A 20,844-nucleotide genomic window follows, 5' to 3' on the forward strand; every position below is an offset into this window, starting at 1 on the left:
GTGTACTCTGCAAACCCGTCTGTGAGAGTACTGTGCTAAAAGCCGCTAAGTGTACTCTGCCCCCTCCACCAGTGGGAGTACTCTGCCTTTAAGCTGCTGTGTGTACTCTGCACCCTCTGCCTGTGGGAGTACTGTCCTTTAAGCTGCTGTGTGTACTCTGCCTCTCCGCCTGTGGGAGTACTGTGCCTGTAAACTGCTGTGTGTACTCTGCACCCTCCGTCTGTGAGAGTACTGTGCCTTTAAGCTGCTGTGTGTACTCTGCACCCTCCGTCTGTGGGAGTACTGTCCTTTAAGCTGCTGTGTGTACTCTGCACCCTCCGCCTGTGAGAGTACTGTGCCTTTAAGCTGCTGTGTGTATTGTGCACCCTCCGTCTGTGGGAGTACTGTCCTTTAAGTTGCTGTGTGTACTCAGCCCCCTCTGCCTATGGGAGTACTGTTCTTTGATCTGTTGTGTGTACCCTGCAAACCCGTCTGTTAGAGTACTGTGCTAAAAGCCGCCGTGTGTACTCTGCCCTCTTCGCCTGTGGGAGTACTGTTAATTTAAGGTGCTGTGTGTTTTCTATTAGTCTGAGAAATCAGTAATTGGCATCAGTTGTCTCATTACTATTAGTAAGAGCCAAAAATAATTTTTCAGGCCTGGTGTCAGTTTTCTAGTACTTTTGCAAATCAACATATCGCATCAGCCTTGTCGTTGCCAAATATAGGCCCCAAAAAAACTTTTTCAGGCCTGTTGTGTGTTTCATAGTACTTTTGAAATTTAAAGGGGTTGTCCACTACTAAGACAACCTCTTCTTAAAATAAATGTTTGGCTCCGATAAAATAAAAAAAAACTATACTCACCTCCCGTGCCGGCTCAGTTTCAGAGGTGTTAGTTCTCGTGGTCCCGAAGTTGTGAAGCGGTGGAATGACACATGATGCCCGATGCCCAATTAGTGCTGGTGTCACTGTCTCCGCCTTTGGAAAAATTGAACATGAAGAGGAAGTCCGGGATCAGCTGCATCACAGCCCCAGAACTGCGAGTGCTGACCCCTCTGGAACGAAGCTGGCACGGGAGGTGAGTATAGTTTTTTTTTATTTCATCAGGGCTGAACATTTAGTTTACGAAGGGTGTGAAGAATATTGGAGATATAATTCCATGTCAATCATTTGTATTCTATGTGGCATGGGATTATAAACACCCCTTCAGTGTGCAGTTGTAACAGAACAGCTAGCAGCAGCAGGGGTGTCAAGAGTCAAAAGACTGCGAGTGACAGATATCACACCTTGAGCTAGCTCAATTCAGAACAAAAGGCTTGCTTGCCATGTGTCAGCTATGATTTCATAAAGAGAATATGGACTTATTGTATGTCCTAGCCATACATCGCGTACATGTCCGAGAACCCAAAACCGGACCGCACACCATCCAGTGTCCCAATCCGTTCTGGCCTCACAGGGTAGGGTAATATGTAGAATAGCTAATAGGAAATAGTACAGCTGTGTTTAGTCTCCACACGTACCAGGGGCTTAGCTGGATTCGCTGACACCAGAATCGCCTCCCTAGTACTGTCCATTAAGGAGTTATGACCCATCTGAATTTTTGGCGTTATTACCTGCCAGGGGCACAGAGAGGGGACTCAGGTGCAGCCCAGAGGGCAGGAGGCGAGGTACCCATACGAGATATAAGCTAGAATACGGCCATGTGGCCCTCTCTCTCTCTTCTGCATGTGGCCACTTAGAAACAGAGGGGCTCACGTCGAGAAACGTGCTGTGAAGGAACGAGGAACCCACTGGAAGCCCAGGGCAAACATGGTGAGACGTCACCGGTAATTGACATGATTCATCTGCTTATATCTTTTGTCCTACCATTATTGTACTTACATCTCTGACCATTATATATGTATAACTCATGTCTATATAGTGTATTTTCTAGTGTTGCATTGACAATCCAACACAATGGGCAGCACTTTGAACACATTTTATAAGTGGTCATAAACTTGTAAAAAACTCATGAAAGAATAAAGTTATGCTAAAACCAAGCACACCCTTGTTTTTCTTATGAAATTCTCAATAAGTTTGATGTGTCACATGACCCTCTTCCCATTGAAAAAAATAAAGTTGGACCCAAAATGGCTGAGTTCAAAATGGCTGCCATGGTCACCATCCATCTGGAAAAGTTTTCCCCCTCCCATGTACTAATGTGCCACAAACAGGAAGTTGATATCACCATCTATTCCCATTTAATTGAGGTGTATCCATATAAATGGCCGACCCTATACTTCCTATTTTACCATGATTGCTATGGTGACAGAACTCCTTTAAGTCATTTCCTATCCACACTTGTTTGCAGAGCAATTGTCATGCTCTTACCCCAATTTAGCTTCCTTTTGGAGCCCCATAGCCCTATGACCATTTTACAGCCATTTTCCATTTAAGGTCACTGAAGTACGTGTCCCCATTGATTTGTATTGTATTAGGGTCTGGGGTTAAGCTCAGACCTGAACTTTTTACTGTATATTCGTCAAACCCGAACATCCACGCTCCTCTCTACTCATGTTCTAACCTGCACTGGTAATATGGAGGGGCACAGAGGCCCCTCTATGCTGTAACACCACCATCCGTCAGGATGAGTACATGGACATCACATTGTGAGGGTCTGCAGGTTCTCCCTCATTTATCTGCGGCTCGTCATCTTAAGTATGAGACAGTTACCTCAGAAAAAAAGGATTATCTCTCCAATTACATAATTGCATTCCAAAGGACACAGCTGCTTTTGTCAGTGTCAGCCTTCATACACATTGCTTGCGCTATGGGCATTCTACTTATAAAGTGCTTTCCAATATTTCTCATACATTAAGAAAAGCAGATATAGCCATACTGCTGCTGGGACCTGGTACTAACAAGACTCTCAGCAGTGCACGCTGACTAAAAAGCGCGGGAAAAGTTCTCCCTCCAGAGCACTGACTGGTGCTCCGAACCGATGGCGGGAACGATCTATGCACGGAACTAATATCCCAGCGCTTGTGCACTAGGGAAGATATTTACGGTGCGCGGGAAGTTCCGTTCCAGCTCGCAGGTGAGTGGAGTGTAAGTAAGGTTACCTTACGGCTGTGTGCTGTTTAAAGTGGTGCTGTACGCGGAGTAGTGGGGTAATAGGGGCACGGAGACCATTAGGTTTGTATTAAAGGGAAATGATGGCCCGACATCAATAGCAGCCGACAGCTCCAAATACAGGGGTGAAAGTAAACCTCCCATAATGCTGCCAGTAAAATGCTGGGCAAGTGCCTGAATTGCAATCCCCTAATATTTTGTGATCAGCACCAGCCTCCTTAAAGGAGATGTATACTCTGGATCCTCATAGGGAGATAATAGGGGCTGACTATACCCATCTGGAATCTGTGGAGGAGCCCCACAGTAAGGCTATGTTCACACTGGCAGAGCTGCGCCCATTAAAGGGGTATTCACAATGTGTCTCTTGAGCAGCCTGCACCTTTCTAGTCTCACTTCCTTGCAGGACAGGCTCTTCTTGAGTGACAGCAGAGCTCTAGTATTAGACCTATATAGCTCTGCAAAAGTCCTGCTGTAACACATCCAGTCCAGCGATCAGTGGTTTGATTTGGAGACTACACTATTATCAAATTTACACATGGAGTTAACAGGGCATTTGAAAAAACACCGTTCTGGACAGTGAGCAGTTATTAGAAGACCTGAGAGCTGCTGATAGTGGCAGATTCGGCCTGAAAAAGCATTGCAAAAAATGAACATAGTACACAGCAATGTAAAAGGGAACCTGTCACCAGAAAAAAACAATATTTACTTGCTGGTATGGGGTTAATAGCGTTATTAATTTACTCGCACTTAGCCAAATGCTTCAGGGAGAAAATTACCTTTATTCTCCCCGGCAGCATTCGGTTTCAGTCACCACTCTGCGTATAGATAGCTGCTGCTGTACCCACTCCCCCGGCCCTGACTGCAGAGCCAGTGTCAGTGACTGAAACCGGACCACTGCCGGGAAGAATAATGTTCATTTTCTCCCCGCAGCGTTCAGCTAAGTGCAGGTGCCGGGCAGGTTAATAATGTTATTAACCTTTAGATTAACCCCATATGTGCAGTTTTTTTTGTGGTGACAAGTTCGCTTGAAGTATCTCGTTACTACTTTTAACCACTTCAGGTTTCAAAAAACGTGAAGTTGTTTAAAGAAGTGACATTTTCATTCATCGGACGTCTTCGTTTGGGTGATTGGCAGCCTGTCTATACTGCCTGATTAACAGGAAATGAGCATTCATAGGATCATCCAATGTAAATGCACTTTAAAGGGGCAATTCATTAAAAATATCGTAGCTCTCGCTAGAGTACACTGACCTGATTCATTAAAGTGGTTATCCGGGACTAGTTTTTTATTTTTTTTTTACTGTGGACCTAAGAACCAAGAGGCAAGTAGTTTCTATCTACCTGTCTGTTCTACCCAGCGCCAGCTCAGAGTTGTCACAAACCTCATGCTGGTGATTCTGCTGCTTCATGTCAACAGGTATCTTTCCAGGCTGCTGTGTCGACAGGGCGTGACTACGGACATCATGCTGATTGACAGATGGCAGTTAGGCAGCGGGGAGCTGGCTGTCAATCAGTATGACACCGGCAGTCAGTATGGCATCAGCAGAGCGGAAGAGTAGAAGCTGTTATATCGACGTGATTTAGCTGAAGCCACAGAGACGCAGCTAGGAGCAGTCCGTGACAGCTCTAAGCTGGCAGAGATCAGCAACTTGCAGAATGCACTGGTAGTTAGCCTGCCTGTTAGGCCCATCATAAAAAAGTAAGATAGTCCAGGATAACCCCTTTTAAGCAGCATTCACCGCTAAATGAATCAGGTACTTCTGATACATTTGTGGCGGTAGTGCACACTAGGTAAGCTAGCTGGGGGCTGGCCTGCAATTCTGCAGTAAGTTACGCCACTAAGATGATGCATTTGACGGGTGGGCGTGACCATGCCCTGTCCTGCCCATGCTACTTCCATACTCGCTTAGGTGCCCAGAATTTACAATATTTTTGCCCATCTGCCAAGTTTCACAAAAATATTATGAATTAGTAAAGTGTTTACGGCCTAAGTGTTTCAAGGTGTATTTCCATATAATCAGTATTTATCACCTATACACAGGATAACTGATCAATGCAGGATCAATTGCTGGGACCCCCACTGACCACAAGACTTGAGGGTACCTGAGTTCCCTGTGTGGATGTGTGACCACAACTCCATTAACTATACCTTTTTAACTGCCATAGGTATCTTTCGGCTGTCTGATCGTTATGCTTTGGGATATCATATTGGTAGAAACTGCCCAGCATAGTGGTAGTTTAAAAATAAAATAAAGCATGCTTGCCTTACCCAACCCATCCAGTCTTAGCGCTTCCTCTTAGGCTGTGTGCCCACGATGCGTTTTTTAAGCGTTTCCGCAGCGGCAGAAACGCTTAAAAGATGCATTGTAGAAGGCCTGCCATGCTCCCCAATGATAATCCACATGTGCTGTGCACATGCTGTGGAAATTTCCGCATGCGTTTTTTCTGCCAGGGAGATGCAGAAACGCTCAGGAAAAAATCCGGAGCATTTCTGCATCATAGCTTTATAGCATGTGTCTGCTGTGTCAACTGACTGTAATGAGACTGAACTTATCCAGCACATGTCATCACTCTGCAATGAGGAGAGCAGCCTACCTATTTATGATTCTTCAGCATCAAAAAGAAATTCACTGCACACACCCTTCCCCCAGTGAAACCTCTCTGGTAATGCCTACTTGGACTTAAAGAATCATTAAAGAGGTTGTCCACTACTATACAGCATGCCCCCCATCGATGTAAACGGTGGAAATAAGACTTTTATCAAATACCTTGCACTGTCAATATTGCCTGTGAGCGGCGCTATCGCTGACCGCTCACCAGGCATCACATAACCCCTGGCTGCAGCCGCCTCCATGGACGCTCTCCCTGCTGATGGGCTGTAGGCGGGGTTTCCCCGCGCGCCAGAGCCCAGCATTCACCCCGCGCTTTCCCAATGAATGCAGGAGAGGAAAAGTGCGTTGTGGATGCTGGGCTGTGATGCGCGGGGAAACCCCGCCCACAACCCATCAATCAGCAGGGAGCACGTCACTGTGTCACGCCCGACTGCAGCCGGAGCTTGACGTGACATCAGCGGATGTCGGAGCCAACTGCTGCCGGGGTCGTGTGATGCCTGTGAACGGTCAGCGATAGCACCGCTCACAGGCAATACTGACAGTGCAAGGTATTTGCTAACAGTCTGATTTCCACTGTTTACATCAATGGGGGGCATGTTTTATAGTAGTGGACAACTTCTTTAACTGTTTAGGTGTCAAAAATTTGATCCATAATATCTCCACAACAGAAAAGCAAAGTAAAAATAATGTTTCATTTTGCCCTGCTGTGCCTATTACATCATCTGTCCAGTTCAACATGAAAAATTTGGTGAAAGGTCCTCTTTAACCCCTTAAAGCCCAATGACGGACTTCACTTCATGAGCGGGTGTAAGTTACCGCTCCTTGCCGTGCAGTGTCCATCATATCTTTGAACTGTCACAGCGTGTAAACACGCTGTGCCAGTTCAGTGCCGACAGCTGTCTGTGACAGGTGAGCGGCACGAGAAGTGGTGCAGGGACCCATGCCGTTGGTCCCTGCACCCAGATTGCTGCGAACGGTCAGTCAATCTGACTGACTGATCAAAGCATGATGGAGTAGGCGTCTGCTGCCCGATCAGTGCCGGAGCTCAGTGCTGCCAGCGGCTTAGCTCCGACACTTAACGTCCAGGAGCGGTGTCAGCGCAGCGATCGCAGCGTTCAGGAGGCAGGCAGAGGGACGGGATTTCCCTCTGCCTTCAGGCCGGCGCCCCGTGATGTCATCACGGGGGCCCGACCGTTGCCATGGTGACCTGGGGTCGTCATGACGACCCCCGAGTCAGCAAGCTACGGAAAGCTCCTGAGACCAATGCACAGCATGGTCTCAGGAGCTTTCACTATAGGTATAATGTACTGCAATGCTAGTGCATTGCAGTACACTATACCTATGAAAAAAGTGAAAGTCCCATAGTGGGACTAAGTAAAAAAAGTTTAAAAAAATGTAAAAAAATAAAATATATTACACTAATAAATACAGATTTTTAGATAATAAAAAGAAACAAAAAAAGTACACATTTGGTATCGCCGCGTCCGGAACGACCTGATCTATAAACGTGTCACACTAGTTAACCCTTTCAGTGAACAGCGTAAAAAAAAAAAAAAAAGCGCATGAGAAACTGACTTTTCATCATACCGCTGGAAAAAAGTGGAATAAAACACAATTAAAAAAGACGGATGTAAATAAAAATGGTACTGCTGAAAACATCATCTTGTCCTGCAAAAATCAAGCCGACATACAGCTGCATCAGCCGAAAAATTAAAAAGTTACAGCGCTCAGAATAAAGTGATGCAAAGATAATTATTTTTTCTATAAAAGTTTTATGTAAAAGCGCAAAAAGATAAAAAAAATTACATAAAAGTGGTACCTCTGTAAACGTACTGACCCGAAGAATAAAGCTTCCTTATCAATTTTACCACACAAGTAACAACAAAAAATCCTGAATTGTTGGTTTTTGTTCATTCTGCCTCCCAAAAAGCGATCAAAAAATGTAATTTGCCCGAAAATGGTACCAATAAAAACGTCAACTCGTCCCGCAAAAAACAAGCTGTCACATGACTCTGTCGGCCAAAATATGGAAAAATTATAGCTCTCTAAATATGGCGATGCAAACATTTTCGTTTTTGCAAAAAAAAGCGTCTTTTAGTGTGTGACATCTGTCAATCCTAAAAACCCGATATGAGTCTGGCATCGCTGTAATCGCACCAACCCGAAGAATAAAGTCGCCTAATCACTTATACTGCACGAGGAACGGCGTAAAAAATAAATAAAACCAATTCTTCACCTGCTGCTGATTTGTTTATTCTGCCTCCCAAAGATCGCAGTATGGCTCGGCGCACATTTATCCTGCGCTGAGTGCTTACACCGGGGTTTCCGTGTAAATCTCTGAAATAAGTGATTCAGACGGAAACCCCTGACGGAAGATTCCCTGTAATGAGGCAGAAGGAAGCACTGTGGACGCCGTCTGACCAATGATTTGGCGGTGTCCATCTTTTTAGGCGTAAATAAAAGCGCGGTCAGCCACAGTTTTGTGCACCTCTGAAAAGAAGGATAACGCTGAACGGAGGCCAGATGGAGTCCAGAGTAACTCTGCTGCCTCATCTCACTATAGTAAATCGATCCCTCAGGGGTTTCATCTGAATCATGTCATTTGGAGATTTAGATGGAAAAACCAAAGTAAGTGCTCAGCGTAGAGCGCGGGATAAATGTGATGTAAAATATTCTCAAAGCTTCACATAAAAGCTCCCACTCAGGTCTGTCATGTGTTAATGGAAATATAGGGGGTTTCCACGTTACTGGTAGTACAAAGGCTTTGGAAAAGCAATATGGCTCCTCGCCCCCCAAAAAAAATTCAGCAAGTTCTGCACTCCCAAATCCAAATCCCCCCCCCTCCCTTCTGAGCACCGCATTCTGTCTAAACCACATTTAGTGTCCACATGTTTGGCAGGGGTATAATTTCCAAAATGGGGTCACTTGAGGGGGGATTCAGGTCTTCTAGCATTTAGGGTCTCTGTATATGGAGTTCGCAAACTATTCTAGGAAAATCTGCGCTCCAGGAGGCAAATAGCGATCCGTCCCTCCCAAGTGTCGCTGTGCAGCCAAGCAGTACTCTACAGCCACATATGAGGTATTGCCACATTCAGCAGAAATTATGGGACACATTTTGGTGCCATTTGTATCCATTATCCCAGTGTGAAAATGTAAAATCTGGGGCTAAAACAAAATTTTTGCTTTAAAAATGTAATTCTTTTTTCCTCACTGCCCAATGGTATAAAATTCTGTGACACACCCTTGGTGTCAGTATGATCACTGCACCCCTAGATGAATTCATTGAGAGGTGTAGTATGTAAAATGGGGTCATTTATGGGGGAATCTGCTGTTCTGGCACCTCAGGGGATCTTCTAGTGGGTCATGGCACCCTTAAACCATAACAGTAAAATCTGTACTATAATATGGTGCTCCTTCCTTTCTGACCTTTGCACTGTTCCTCAAAAGTAGTTGCCAATTACATGTAGGGTATTGGCGTACTCGGGAGAAATTGCACAACAAAATGAGAGGTCAATTTTCCCCTGTTAACCTTGTGAAAATAAAAAATTTGGGGCTAAAGCTGTGTGCCCACGATGCGTTTTTCAAGCGTTTACGCTGCGGAATTTCCGCAGCGTAAACTCTTAGGAAACGCTTGGTAAACCTTCCCCCATGGTCTCCAATGCAATTCCGCACTTTCAATGCCCATGCTGCGGATTTTTCCGCAGTGTTAATGCTGCGCTCAAAAATCCGCAGCATGTCCATTAATTTTGCGGAAGCGCTGCGTTTTCGCCGCCATTGACTTGCATTAGAATGCGCCAATTCCGCAAGACTGCATCTGTACTTGTGTAATTGGCGCGTTCTAATGTGCGGATGGTACCCGGGTGTGGAGGACAGGAGACTCTCCTCCACACCCAGGTACCATAAAAAAAATAATAAAATAAAGATTATATTCACCTTCCGACGGCCCCCGGACTCCTTCTCTTCGCTTGCCGACAGATCGTGCAGTACTGAAGGACCTGCGCTGACGTCACAGTCATGTGACGGCAGGTCTTTCAGTACAGCGTACCGCGATCTGCCGGCAGCCAGCACAGGAGCGCAGCAAGTCTCGGGGGCCATCGGAAGGTAAGTATAGGTTTATTTTTAACCATTCTCTCGCTTCACACTATATAAATCGATGCCGTTTGCATGGATTTATATAGTGTGACCTAGTTGTCACAAGCACTTTCCAAGTGATGCTAATCGCTTGGAAAGCACTTGTCAACCCGCATGCAGAAATGCCAGTGAAGAACGCTTCATTTCCGCATGTCCCTGGCAGGAAAACGCATGTACAATCCGCATGCGTTTTTTTTCTGCCAGGGAGATGCAGAAACGCTCAGGAAAAAACCTGAGCATTTCTGCATCGTGGGCACATAGCCTAAAAGAAAATTTTTGTGTGGTTTTTTTTTTTTTTTTTTTTGTATTTTCACGGCTCTACGTTATAAGCTTCTGTGAAGCACCTGGGGGTTCAAAGTGCTCACCACACATCTAGATAAGTTCATTGCGGGGGGTCTAGTTTCCAAAATGGGGTCACTTGTGGGGCGTTTCCACTGTTTAGGCACATCAGGGGCTCCCCAAATGCGGCATGGTGTCCGCTAATTATTCCAGCAAATTTTGAATTCAAAAAGTCAAATGGTGCTCCGTCCCTTCAAAGCCCTGCCATGTGCCCAAACAGTGGTATTCCGCCACATATTGGGTATAAGCATGCTCAGGAGAAATTGCACAATACATTTTGGGGTCCATTTTTATCTGTTACCCTTGTGAAAATAAAAAAAAATTAATTTTTTGCGAAAAAAGGTTAAATGTTAATTTTTTTCTTCCTCATTGCGTCAGTTCCTGTGAAGCACCTGAAGGGTTAATACACTTCTTGAATGTGGTTTTGAGCACCTTGAGGGGTGCAGTTTTTAGAATGGTGTCACGTTTTGGTATTTTCTGTCATATAGACACCTCAGTCACTTCAAATGTGATGTGGTCCCTAAAAAAATGGTTTTGTAAATTTTGTTGGAAAAATTAGAAATCGCTGGTCAGCTTTTAACCCTTATAACTTCCTAACAAAAAAAATTTTAGTTCCAAAATTGTGCTGATGTAAAGTAGACATGTGGGAAATGTTATTTATTAACTATTTTGTGTGACATATCTCTCTGATTTCAGGGTATAACAATTCAAAGTTTGAAAATTGCAAAATTTAAAAAAAAATAGCCAAATTTCTGTTTATTTTACAAATAAACGCAAGTGATATCAAAGAAATTTTACCACTATCATGAAGTACAATATGTCACGAAAAAACAGTCTCAGAATCAGGGGAATCCGTTGAAGCGTTCCAGAGTAATTACCTCATAAAGTGACAGTGGTCAGAATTGAGAAAATTGGCCCGGTCATTAACCTACAAAGTGGCTCGGTCCTTAAGGGGTTAAGGAGTAGCTTTCATCAAATTTTTCATGTTGAACTGAACATAGGATGTAATAGTAGCTTCAGAGCTGAGTAAAGCGTTTTGTTTTTCTAATTTTGCATCTCCATTGTGGAGATATTGGCAATCAAAGTGTTTGGCATCAACGGAGTTAATTTAGTTAAGTTCAAGTGGGTGTTATCAGAGCTTTCTCACTTGGGGTGTGTACTTCTTACCCCTGCATGAAATGGCGACCTATCATAAGCATCCAGCAACACTCCACGGAAAGAAGAACATTCCTCACAATAGCTTAGAACAGGTTTCTCAGTGCATGAGATGTAATGATACAGTTCTGATCTCCTGGTCTAACTTCCTGCATGACTCAGTGGGGGAGGGGCAGCACAGCTGAGTTTAGCTGTGTCATATTACAAGCTGTTCTATTACACTCCTTCTTTCATAGCACTGTCACCTCTGCTGTACTTCCCCCTCCCACTACACTGTCCTGAGGTGAGAGTCCAAGGTGTCAGTATCACACTTTTTTCTCTGTTGTGCTCAACTGGTATTCCCTTGACAGTGAGATCAGAGCACCAAGTCATAACATCTCACACAGGAGTAGTCCAGAACAGGCAGATTACTCCTGCGTAAGATGTGTTGTTGACACCCTGCTCTGGTCTCATTGCAGAGTGAATACAAGCTGAGCACAACAGCCATAAGTGTTAATGCTGACACTTTGAGCTGTCAGCTCCAGACAGGCAATGTGGAGGAAGGGGAAGTTCAGCAGAGCTGACAGTGCAATGAGAGGGGAACTGACAGAAGGGTTAGTAATGTGACACAGCTAAATTCAGCTGCACTACCTCTTCCCCCTCACCCCCCCCCATACACACTGACTCATGCAGGAGGTTAGACCATGAGATCAGGCTGTCTGTCACAAACCTGCTGTAACCTATGGTGGGGAGTGTTCTTCTTTCCTTTGAGTGTTGCTGCCTGTCTGATTGGTAAGCATCACAAAAGAAGAAGTACACACCCCAGTGAAAACTGTCTCCTAACACCCACTTGGACTTAATGAAAATGAGCTCATTAGGTGCTCAATAAACGGAGAGGCAACATAAAAAAAAAATATTCCACTCTGCAGTCACTATTACATTGTATGTCTAGATCGACATGAACAAGTAAAATATATATATACACACCCCTGAAGTTGTTCATATCCTTTTAATCCTTAAGATGGTGATTAAGCCTTGCTCAATTACATTTTTTTTTGTTGTGCAGATATGGCAAGCTTATCTACAGAAATGGATCCAGATCTGGCACGGCAGTTGTTCTTTGAAGGAGCGACAATTGTCATCTTTGGAGTACCAGAAGGGTCAGAGTTTGGCATAGATTCAAACAGTTGGCAAGTTGGCCCTCGATTCAAAGGTGTGAAGATGGTGCCACCAGGGATTCACTTTATTCACTACAGCTCGAAAAGAATTGGTGGGGCTTTTAACGAAACTGGTCCACGCTCAGGCATTTTTTTTCACTTGGAGCAGAAGGAGATCCGTCTCCTGCGCTGGGACTGCCTGGAAGAAGAAATGGTTGCTGCTTCCCACGAAGAAGCTGAAAATTTACGGGAACAGTTGACATCATTGGACCCATCTCTGGGGCCCTACCCATATGAAAGTCTCCGCCACTGGGTGTCACTCACCAACCACATATCTAAAGATTCAATGTTGAAGCTACAGCCAGCCTGTGGGACTATTTGCTCCTTTCCAGAGGTCTTGCCTATGGAAGAAATGACCCACACAGAAGACCGGGTCAAATATAACTTACCAAGGTACATATAGAGAAGAATATTGTGTAGCATAATATTTCTGTTGATGCTTTCCATATAGCTGATCCAGGGACATCTGACCTTTTTCTTTCCTTCATGTTTTCTGTTAGTTCCCTCATTCTTTACATGCATACATTCTGGCATGAATGGCATCATTCTACCCTTTCAGTTTGGGACAGTACCATAACCTCTTCTGCTACCATTTCACCTTAAAGGGGTTTTCCACTGCTCGCATAACCCCATCTCAATCAGCATGTTTTCCCCAAGTAAAATAACATTTATACTCCCCTCCAGTGTTGGCTTTTGCTCTCCTGTGGATCCCATGACATAACAATGTAACGTGAGCCCCAGGAGATAGAGTGCTGGCTCTGGAGCCTAGTATAAGTATTGTTATTTTACTCAGGTAAAACATTCTGATTGAGACGGGGTTGTCCGAGTCGTGGACGACCTGTTTAAAAGGGAAACTGTCAGTAGGATTGATCCTTCTAAGCCATCTATATAGGCATGTAGGTCATAGGAAGCTGAATAAAATGATACCTTGTTATATGTGATCCATTGTCTTATTCCAGAGAAATCAATGTTTTTCTTATATGTAAATGAGCTTTCCAGGCTATGAGCCAGACACTGATCTGCAGGAGAATCTGCATCCAGAGATTATTGTAAATTAGGAAAGTGGGTGATACCAGTGTGATGTGTAATGGCCGCTCTCTGCTCTTCTGATCCCACTGCAGAGCTGTGAGTGATTATACCTGACACATCTGCAGGTTCCTCTCAGCTTCAGCTTCCATCTCACAGGCAGACAGGGTTACAATATTGTTGCAATACAGCAGAGTTGTGAGAGCTGCAGCTGCTAACATGTTTGTTATGAGACTGAGTTCAATTCTACTGCTCTTTTCTGTGTTAGTTACATGTCTCACACTGTTAATGCCCCCTTTCATATATGATAATCTCTGGAGACAGATTCTCATACAGATCAGTGTCCGGCCCATAGCCCTGAACAGCTCATGTACATATAAGAAAAACATGGATTTCTCTGGAATAAGACATCACATCGCAGATATCAAGGTATCATTTTATTCAGATTCCTATGACCTACATGTTTATATAGACGGCTTAGGAGGGTTGATCCTACTGACAGATACCCTTTAAGTTACTTTTTTTAACACATGGTAATTAGGGCAAGAGAAAAAATAATACCTATATTTGATACCTTACACTAACAGGTATATCAACTACATATTGAGCCCATGTTGGTCTTGTATGTGATTACATTTTTCCTTTTTTTTGTTTAGGTATGATACTGTTTGCCAGAATTATAAGGAAGGTTTGTCCAGGCTTCCCCAAATGAAGCAGAAAGAGGGAACAGAAATCAGATTCAGCCAGTTACCAGAGAAAATGTACCCAAAGAATGCCACCCCTGCTGAGATTACACAGCACAGCATGGATTCGTCCTATGCCCTTGGAGAACTGATCAACATCAACTATTCAGGGGATCCACTGGCGATCCTAGGTCAGTGAAAAACAGCTATCCAGCTACTAAAAATTGTTATGGATGTCAAGTTCTCTCCATTATGAATGTATTGGATTTCAGCAGACCAGGTATCCTGTACAGTACTGACATAATTGCACTAATAATGAGCTGACCTCATTGTTTTAACGATAATAATTATAACCTGGACACTAAACTTTTTGTGGCAATGCCAGTTATCTTGTTAATCCTACCGTTTATTTCATTTCAGCTGAGCTGCAGTTTTCCTTCGTGTGTTTCCTTTTGGGTAACGTCTATGAGGGGTTTGAACAGTGGAAGAATCTGCTGAATCTTTTGTGCCGTGCAGAGGCGTTCTCCATGCAGCATCCAGATCTGTACAATGAGGTCATCTCTGTCCTGTATCACCAGCTGACACAGGTTCCTACAGACTTCTTCATAGACATTGTATCCCAGAACAACTTCCTGACAAGCACTTTGCAGGTAAATTAATCCCATGAGCCATATTATTTCCTTTTTTGTGTTGTTGGTAATAACTGTCATTGTAAATATATATTTAGACTGTTTTTTGTAATCTTCCAGTGTAAGGAAATTTTCCTTAACTTTCCTTAGACCTTAACCCCTTTACCTCCGTGACATTTTGCAATTTCGTTTTTTGCTCCCCTTCTTCCCATACCCATAACTTTTTTTTTTTTTTCAGTCAGTATGGCCATGTGAGGGCTTATTTTTTGCAGGACAAGTTGTACGTTTGAACGACACTATTGGTTTTACCATCTAGTGTACTGGAAAACAAATTCAAAGTGGAGTGAAATTGCAAAAAAGTGCAATTCCACAGTTGTTTTTTTGTTTTTACCATGTTCACTAAATGCTAAAACTAACCTGCCATTATGATTCCACAGGTCATTACGAGTTTGTAGATGCCAGCTGATGCCTAGTGAGCGGTCAGCAATAGCACCGCTCACAGGCAACAATGACCACGAAAGGTATTTACAAAAACACTTGCTTCCACAGTTTAAATCGATGGGGCATTGTTAATAGTAGTGGACCACCTATTTAATACCTTACCGTTTGTCAAGTGACATTCATGTGGATAAGGGCTGAGAAGGACCCTTCAAGTGATAAGATTGTTTATGCCTGCATAAACATTGTTGCTGTTTGGAGACAGAACAATTATATTAATGTGGCTATATGGGCTCAATCTGAAACTATGGAGGGAGGAGAGTACTATGCTGAATCAGAACATTGTGTAATGTGCTCACTTTTCAGATTCATCTCTGTTTTACATACCCGGGGGTCGTCATGCGACCACTCATATGCAATTTTCATACCTGCAGCGTCTTGCTGACAGCTTTTCCTTCCACTATCAAAAAAAGTAACAATGGAGCGGGCACCACCTGAATATTAATGGCGTTCTAACCAATGTTCGTGTAAGACAAATGCAATTAAAAAAAAAAAAAGATTGGTTGCACTTCCTAAATTTGAATAGTGTAAATATTTATTTAATAACAAACACTAAAAGCTTAGACAAGTAAAGTGTAAACATTTAAAATTGTACCAGTGCGACATAACCTGTTTCCTAACCCAAAAATTGGCAAAGGGAATACAACCTATATCATGGGAATAATAACCAATAGAGCCATGTAAATGTAATGAAATATTTGAGATAAGTATGAATGGACAATACCCTTGGAGTGATGTCCAATAGTATTCAGCAAAGAAGAAATGTACAATTCACATGTACAGACAATAAATAATGCAGTATCACAAGACTATGTACAGGAAAATGAGCAATAAATATGTGCATAGTCACCAATTAAATTGGCTCAAAAGCATTATATGGAAAAGAGGATCTCATGTGTATCGCCACAGGAGGTGGCTCCTGAGGAAGCTACCTCCTGTGACGATACACAAGGTGCTTTTTCCCATATGATGTATGGAAATCCCTTATGAGTGGTCACGTGACGACTGCTGGGAGCATTCAACAGAGTGGAATCAGAATAGTGAGTACATACACAATGTTAGGTTTCAGCATTTTACTCTCCCTCCCTAGTTGTATAATTGGCCTGGACAAACCCCCTAAGGTTCTTGTTGGCTTGTGTAAATGGCCCAGTAAACCAGCTCCAATCGTTGCTCAATAAAATGGGTCTTAAGACCTCAGTTTTTTTCTCATACTTGGTAAAACAAAATAAATAGAACAGTGCTGGATCACAAATTGTGTCAGTCTGTCTGTCTAATTTTATCTGTATAACATCTGTTTTTCTCAAATGCAAAAAAAATCTCAGCTTTTCCTACCCATGAAACAGACAGCACTCTAATGACACACAGATGGCATCCATGTATTGTCTTGTATTTACCAGGCTTGTTGATTTGAATGGGTGAGTTTGATCAGAGAACCTGATAAAAACGCACATCTCCTTTTTTAATTTTTTATTTTTTTTAACTGGTCCACAAAAAAGCACGATCATGAGAATACCCCCCCATACTATAATGGGAACGGGTTCTACCCATGAACAACATGAATATAACACCTACGTGATATAATAGGAGGGCTTGTTGTGGTCTGACCCCACTGAATCTAGCTGAAGAGAAGGCACTTCTTTCTAAAGACCCAAATTGTACAGTCTCTCCTTCTGTCTCATTCCACAGGTGCTCTTCTCATTTTTGTGTACACCATCCACAAATAAAGACTTGAGGAAGAAAGCTCTCCGCTTCCGTGGCCATCTCACCAAGAGGTTTCAATGGGACTTTGAAGAAGAACCTCTGGACTGTGCTCCGTTAGTGGTCCAGCTGCCGGAAGGCTGGGAAAATGCTATTCATGCAGACCAAACTGCGCATGCGGAGGCAAATGTGGAAATTCCCTTTCCTTCATAGCTGTAATTGGGCCACTGTCCAGCTGCTGACCCTTCTGCGTCTCTGGATAAGTAAACTATGAAATTACCATAGATTGTACCACAACAGCACTATATTCTAAATGGAAGTCATGTATGTGATTTGGTTGCCACACAAACCACAGCTCATCAATTTCCTTTTTTGTGGTATTGTGAAGTACTTGCCTATATCTGGCACAGAATGCCAAACAGACACATGCACTTGTAAATGGATGGTATATTGTACCAAATGTGTAATTCTTAGCAAGGACATGACACAGAGCGCTGCACTTACCTGGGGGCACCTGCTTAGTCCTAACATAAAAATGTATAGAACCAGTCCTGTTTTGATAATCATACACTAGAGGGCGCTGCTTTATCTAAAAATGCGAAACCTTGTGCCATACAGAATAGTGTATACATATCTTCCATACACAGAAAGAATTCTTGGCCTCAAGGCCGCTTATGTCAGCGAGATCGGTAAGCACTGCAGGTAGTCCTGGATATAGGTCTATATACACTCATTGTTTAAGAGGAATTTATAGCAGATCTTCTATCCTATGTTATATATGTATAGATAATAAAAAAACAATAAGCAATTCATAGGATTCGCCTCCTCTGAAGAACTTCACACCTGTCACTTGGAAACCATCATGATGCGGAGTCGTACAACACGTTACAGTGATATTTATCAAGGGATGTTCAGAAAGTTCTTCCAAGATGTCTCAGCTTTACATTTTTATTTAGGATCGCTTATAAGGAAAGCTAGGGATGTTGACGTGTTATTTTCACACAATTCGGAACTGCATGGTAAAAGAATTAAAAATGCTACAGTACATTGCTCTATATATTTCCTGCCGTGACTGAGGGAGAAAGTAATTGGTCATTGCATCTTGAAAATGTAATCTAACAACCACAGGCAGTAGATATCAGTAACATAAGTGTATATCGTTATTGTGACAATAACAAAAACATTGGGTAATGACTGGTAAAATACTGTCAATGTAATATGAGCTGTCTGTTTTGTAAAGCATTGCATCTAACTGCAATAAAATCTATTTTTATTAAAAACACTGATTATTTGTTGTAGGAATATGCCCAGTAAGCAGCAGAATACAAGCCATCCTCTATGGCAGCCAGTGTTCCACATATGTCGCTTTAGGCACTAGAAGCTATGAGAAATATATTCTTCCTATGGCTTCATTGCTATATACTCTCCTCAACATTGATATTGCAACACCAATAAGGACAAGCCGTAAGATTATGCAATTCGTGGAAGTAGCAAGTATTGCCAAGATCTGCAAATCATTAAATTTTCGAGCACCTAGCTTCAATCTGTGGCATGTAGGAAGGGCCATAAAAGCCAGATCAAAAGCAAATTTTCTATAGCCACAAGAAAAAATAATCGGATCAAGTCTTGTGGGATGGTTGTATAATGCCTCCTGTTTGACAGAATAGAACTGAGAGTCCTTGGTTTATAACTCTGGCAGATCTCTACGCACATGGGCAGAGAAATCAGCACAGTTCAACATGCATGTCACAATAGTTGGGAGAACGATGAATAATTGGAATGACAGTACAGAGGTGAACCTCTGCACAGACGGGTTGTCAGATTAGAAGAATGGGGCGTGCTTAGTGATCCCTTCTGTACACCTAGTGAAATTGGACATCACATATCAAGCCTAAGGCGGGAGTTTCTACACAAACTATAAAAAGGCATTTGCCAGTTGTCCAGTTAGAGAGGCTCCATTGACCTTAAAGCACACCTATCACTAAATTTTTTATTATTTAAATTAAATACAGATGTAATAACATTTATCATTTGACCAAAACATTATAAACCAGGCATATACAAAGTGGGAGAAAAACTCCCTTTCTTGGCACGCAGCCAGGCAGGGGAATTCACCCATCTCTGTTGTGCTGACGTCACTCTCCCATGATGCAGTGCATCAAGGAAAGTGAACGCAGTCTGCCGATCTGAGCCCAGGCACTGTGACTGAGCTGGATGTGATCAGTCCAGTGCAGCTGTGGGTATGTACTGTGCTCCATAACTCACCAGGCAGTGAGCTGGAGGCTTCTCTCCGGTTTCCTCCTTCACCTCCCAGTTCCCTTGCTCACACTGTCCAGCAATGAAGCCTGCTGGAGTAGTGATTGTTTGTGTCCCTCCCCCACTATCACCACAAGCACCTTGAAAGGAGAAAGATGTTGCCAGCAACAGAAACTAAACGCTGAGGAAGATATGTGCCAGAAAAGAGGGGTGTTAGTTACTTCATATGGTCAGTGTATGTATAATTGTGTGTATACATGTGTGAAATGTCTGCATAGATGTGAAAAGTGCATGCAGGAGTGTATGGTGCGTGTGAGAACTGTATGTAAACATATATGAAGTGTGTGTATTTTTATACCGTATTTTTTTGACGATAAGACGCACCTAAGTTTTAGAAGAGGAAAATAGAAAAAAAAATTTAAGCTAAAAATGTGGTCACGATGCACTGTTAAGGGGGAGCAGGTCTCCTGCTGACACTGGTATAGGGGTAATATCCCCCATCCTGGTAGATATGCCCCCCCTTCCTATTATACGTGGCCCCCATCCCCATCCTGGTATGCATGGCACCCCTCCATCCTGATATGCATGGCACCCCGCATCCTTATCCTAGTATGCATGGCACCCCTCATCCCTATCCTGGTATGCATGGCACCCCTCAGCCCTATCCTGGTATGCATGGCACCCCTCAGCCCTATCCTGGTATGCATGGTACCCCTCAGCCCTATCCTGGTATGCATGGCACCCCTCATCAATATCCTGGTATGCATGGCACCCCTCATCAATATCCTGGTATGCATGGCACCCCTCATCAATATCCTGGTATGCATGGCACCCCTCATCCTTATCCTGGTATGCATGGCACCCCTCATCCTTATCCTGGTATGCATGGCACCCCTCATCCTTATCCTGGTATGGATGGCACCCCTCATCCTTATTCTGGTATGGATGGCACCCCTCATCCTTATCCTGGTATGCATGGCACCCCTCAGCCCTATCCTGGTATGCATGGTACCCCTCAGCCCTATCCTGGTATGCATGGCACCCCTCATCAATATCCTGGTATGCATGGCACCCCTCATCAATATCCTGGTATGCATGGCACCCCTCATCCTTATCCTGGTATGCATGGCACCCCTCATCCTTATCCTGGTATGCATGGCACCCCTCATCCTTATTCTGGTATGGATGGCACCCCTCATCCTTATCCTGGTATGCATGGTCCCCCTAATCCCCATCAGGCTGCGCATAAAAAAATAAACACTCCTACTCACCTTTCTTCTCTCCTCCAGCTCTGCGTCCTGTCTGCCCGCACTGATCTCTACATGTGAGCCGCGCATGACGTCACTGCCATGCGCGGCTCACAAGGAGAGATCAGCTGCCGGAAGACACTGCTCCCCACGCCGGGAGTGGGTGCGCGGGGAGCAGTGACTTCATACTCCTTAATAGCCGGCACACAGTATAGCCGCAGCGCGGCTCCTGCTGCTGCCGGGCTATCGCTTGTGCCCGCTGTTAAAGGACATGAATATTCACCCCT

General features: G+C 43.7%; 1 protein-coding gene across 2 annotated transcripts; it reads left to right on the forward strand.

Moving 5' to 3' along the window:
* Positions 1-2,898: 2,898 nt before the first annotated feature.
* AAR2 (AAR2 splicing factor) lies at positions 2,899-18,334 on the forward strand. 2 transcript variants are annotated; one of them, XM_073683830.1, is made up of 5 exons: positions 2,899-3,052; positions 12,370-12,913; positions 14,203-14,420; positions 14,650-14,879; positions 17,043-18,334. In XM_073683830.1, exons 2-5 carry the CDS (start codon positions 12,372-12,374, stop codon positions 17,265-17,267), a joined length of 1,215 nt encoding a protein of 404 aa, XP_073539931.1. In that variant the 5' UTR covers positions 2,899-3,052; positions 12,370-12,371; the 3' UTR covers positions 17,268-18,334. The 2 variants fall into 2 exon arrangements, with proteins under 2 accessions (XP_073539931.1, XP_073539932.1); XM_073683831.1 differs by having other exon boundaries at positions 2,987-3,063.
* Positions 18,335-20,844: the final 2,510 nt, after the last annotated feature.

This window comes from Phyllobates terribilis, unplaced genomic scaffold (genome assembly GCF_046119375.1).
Source record: "Phyllobates terribilis strain yellow unplaced genomic scaffold, ASM4611937v1 Scaffold_5__5_contigs__length_657084704, whole genome shotgun sequence".
Taxonomy (NCBI): Eukaryota; Metazoa; Chordata; class Amphibia; order Anura; family Dendrobatidae; genus Phyllobates; species Phyllobates terribilis.

What these genes read in the sequence shown, in the direction of transcription:
- AAR2 (XM_073683830.1), top strand. Translation starts at nt 12,372, where the DNA reads ATGGCAAGCTTATCTACAGAAATGGATCCAGATCTGGCACGGCAGTTG. An exon ending in GTCAAATATAACTTACCAAG is followed by an intron (nt 12,914 to 14,202) that starts GTACATATAGAG and finishes TTTTTTGTTTAG; the next exon opens with GTATGATACTGTTTGCCAGA. An exon ending in GGATCCACTGGCGATCCTAG is followed by an intron (nt 14,421 to 14,649) that starts GTCAGTGAAAAA and finishes ATTTCATTTCAG; the next exon opens with CTGAGCTGCAGTTTTCCTTC.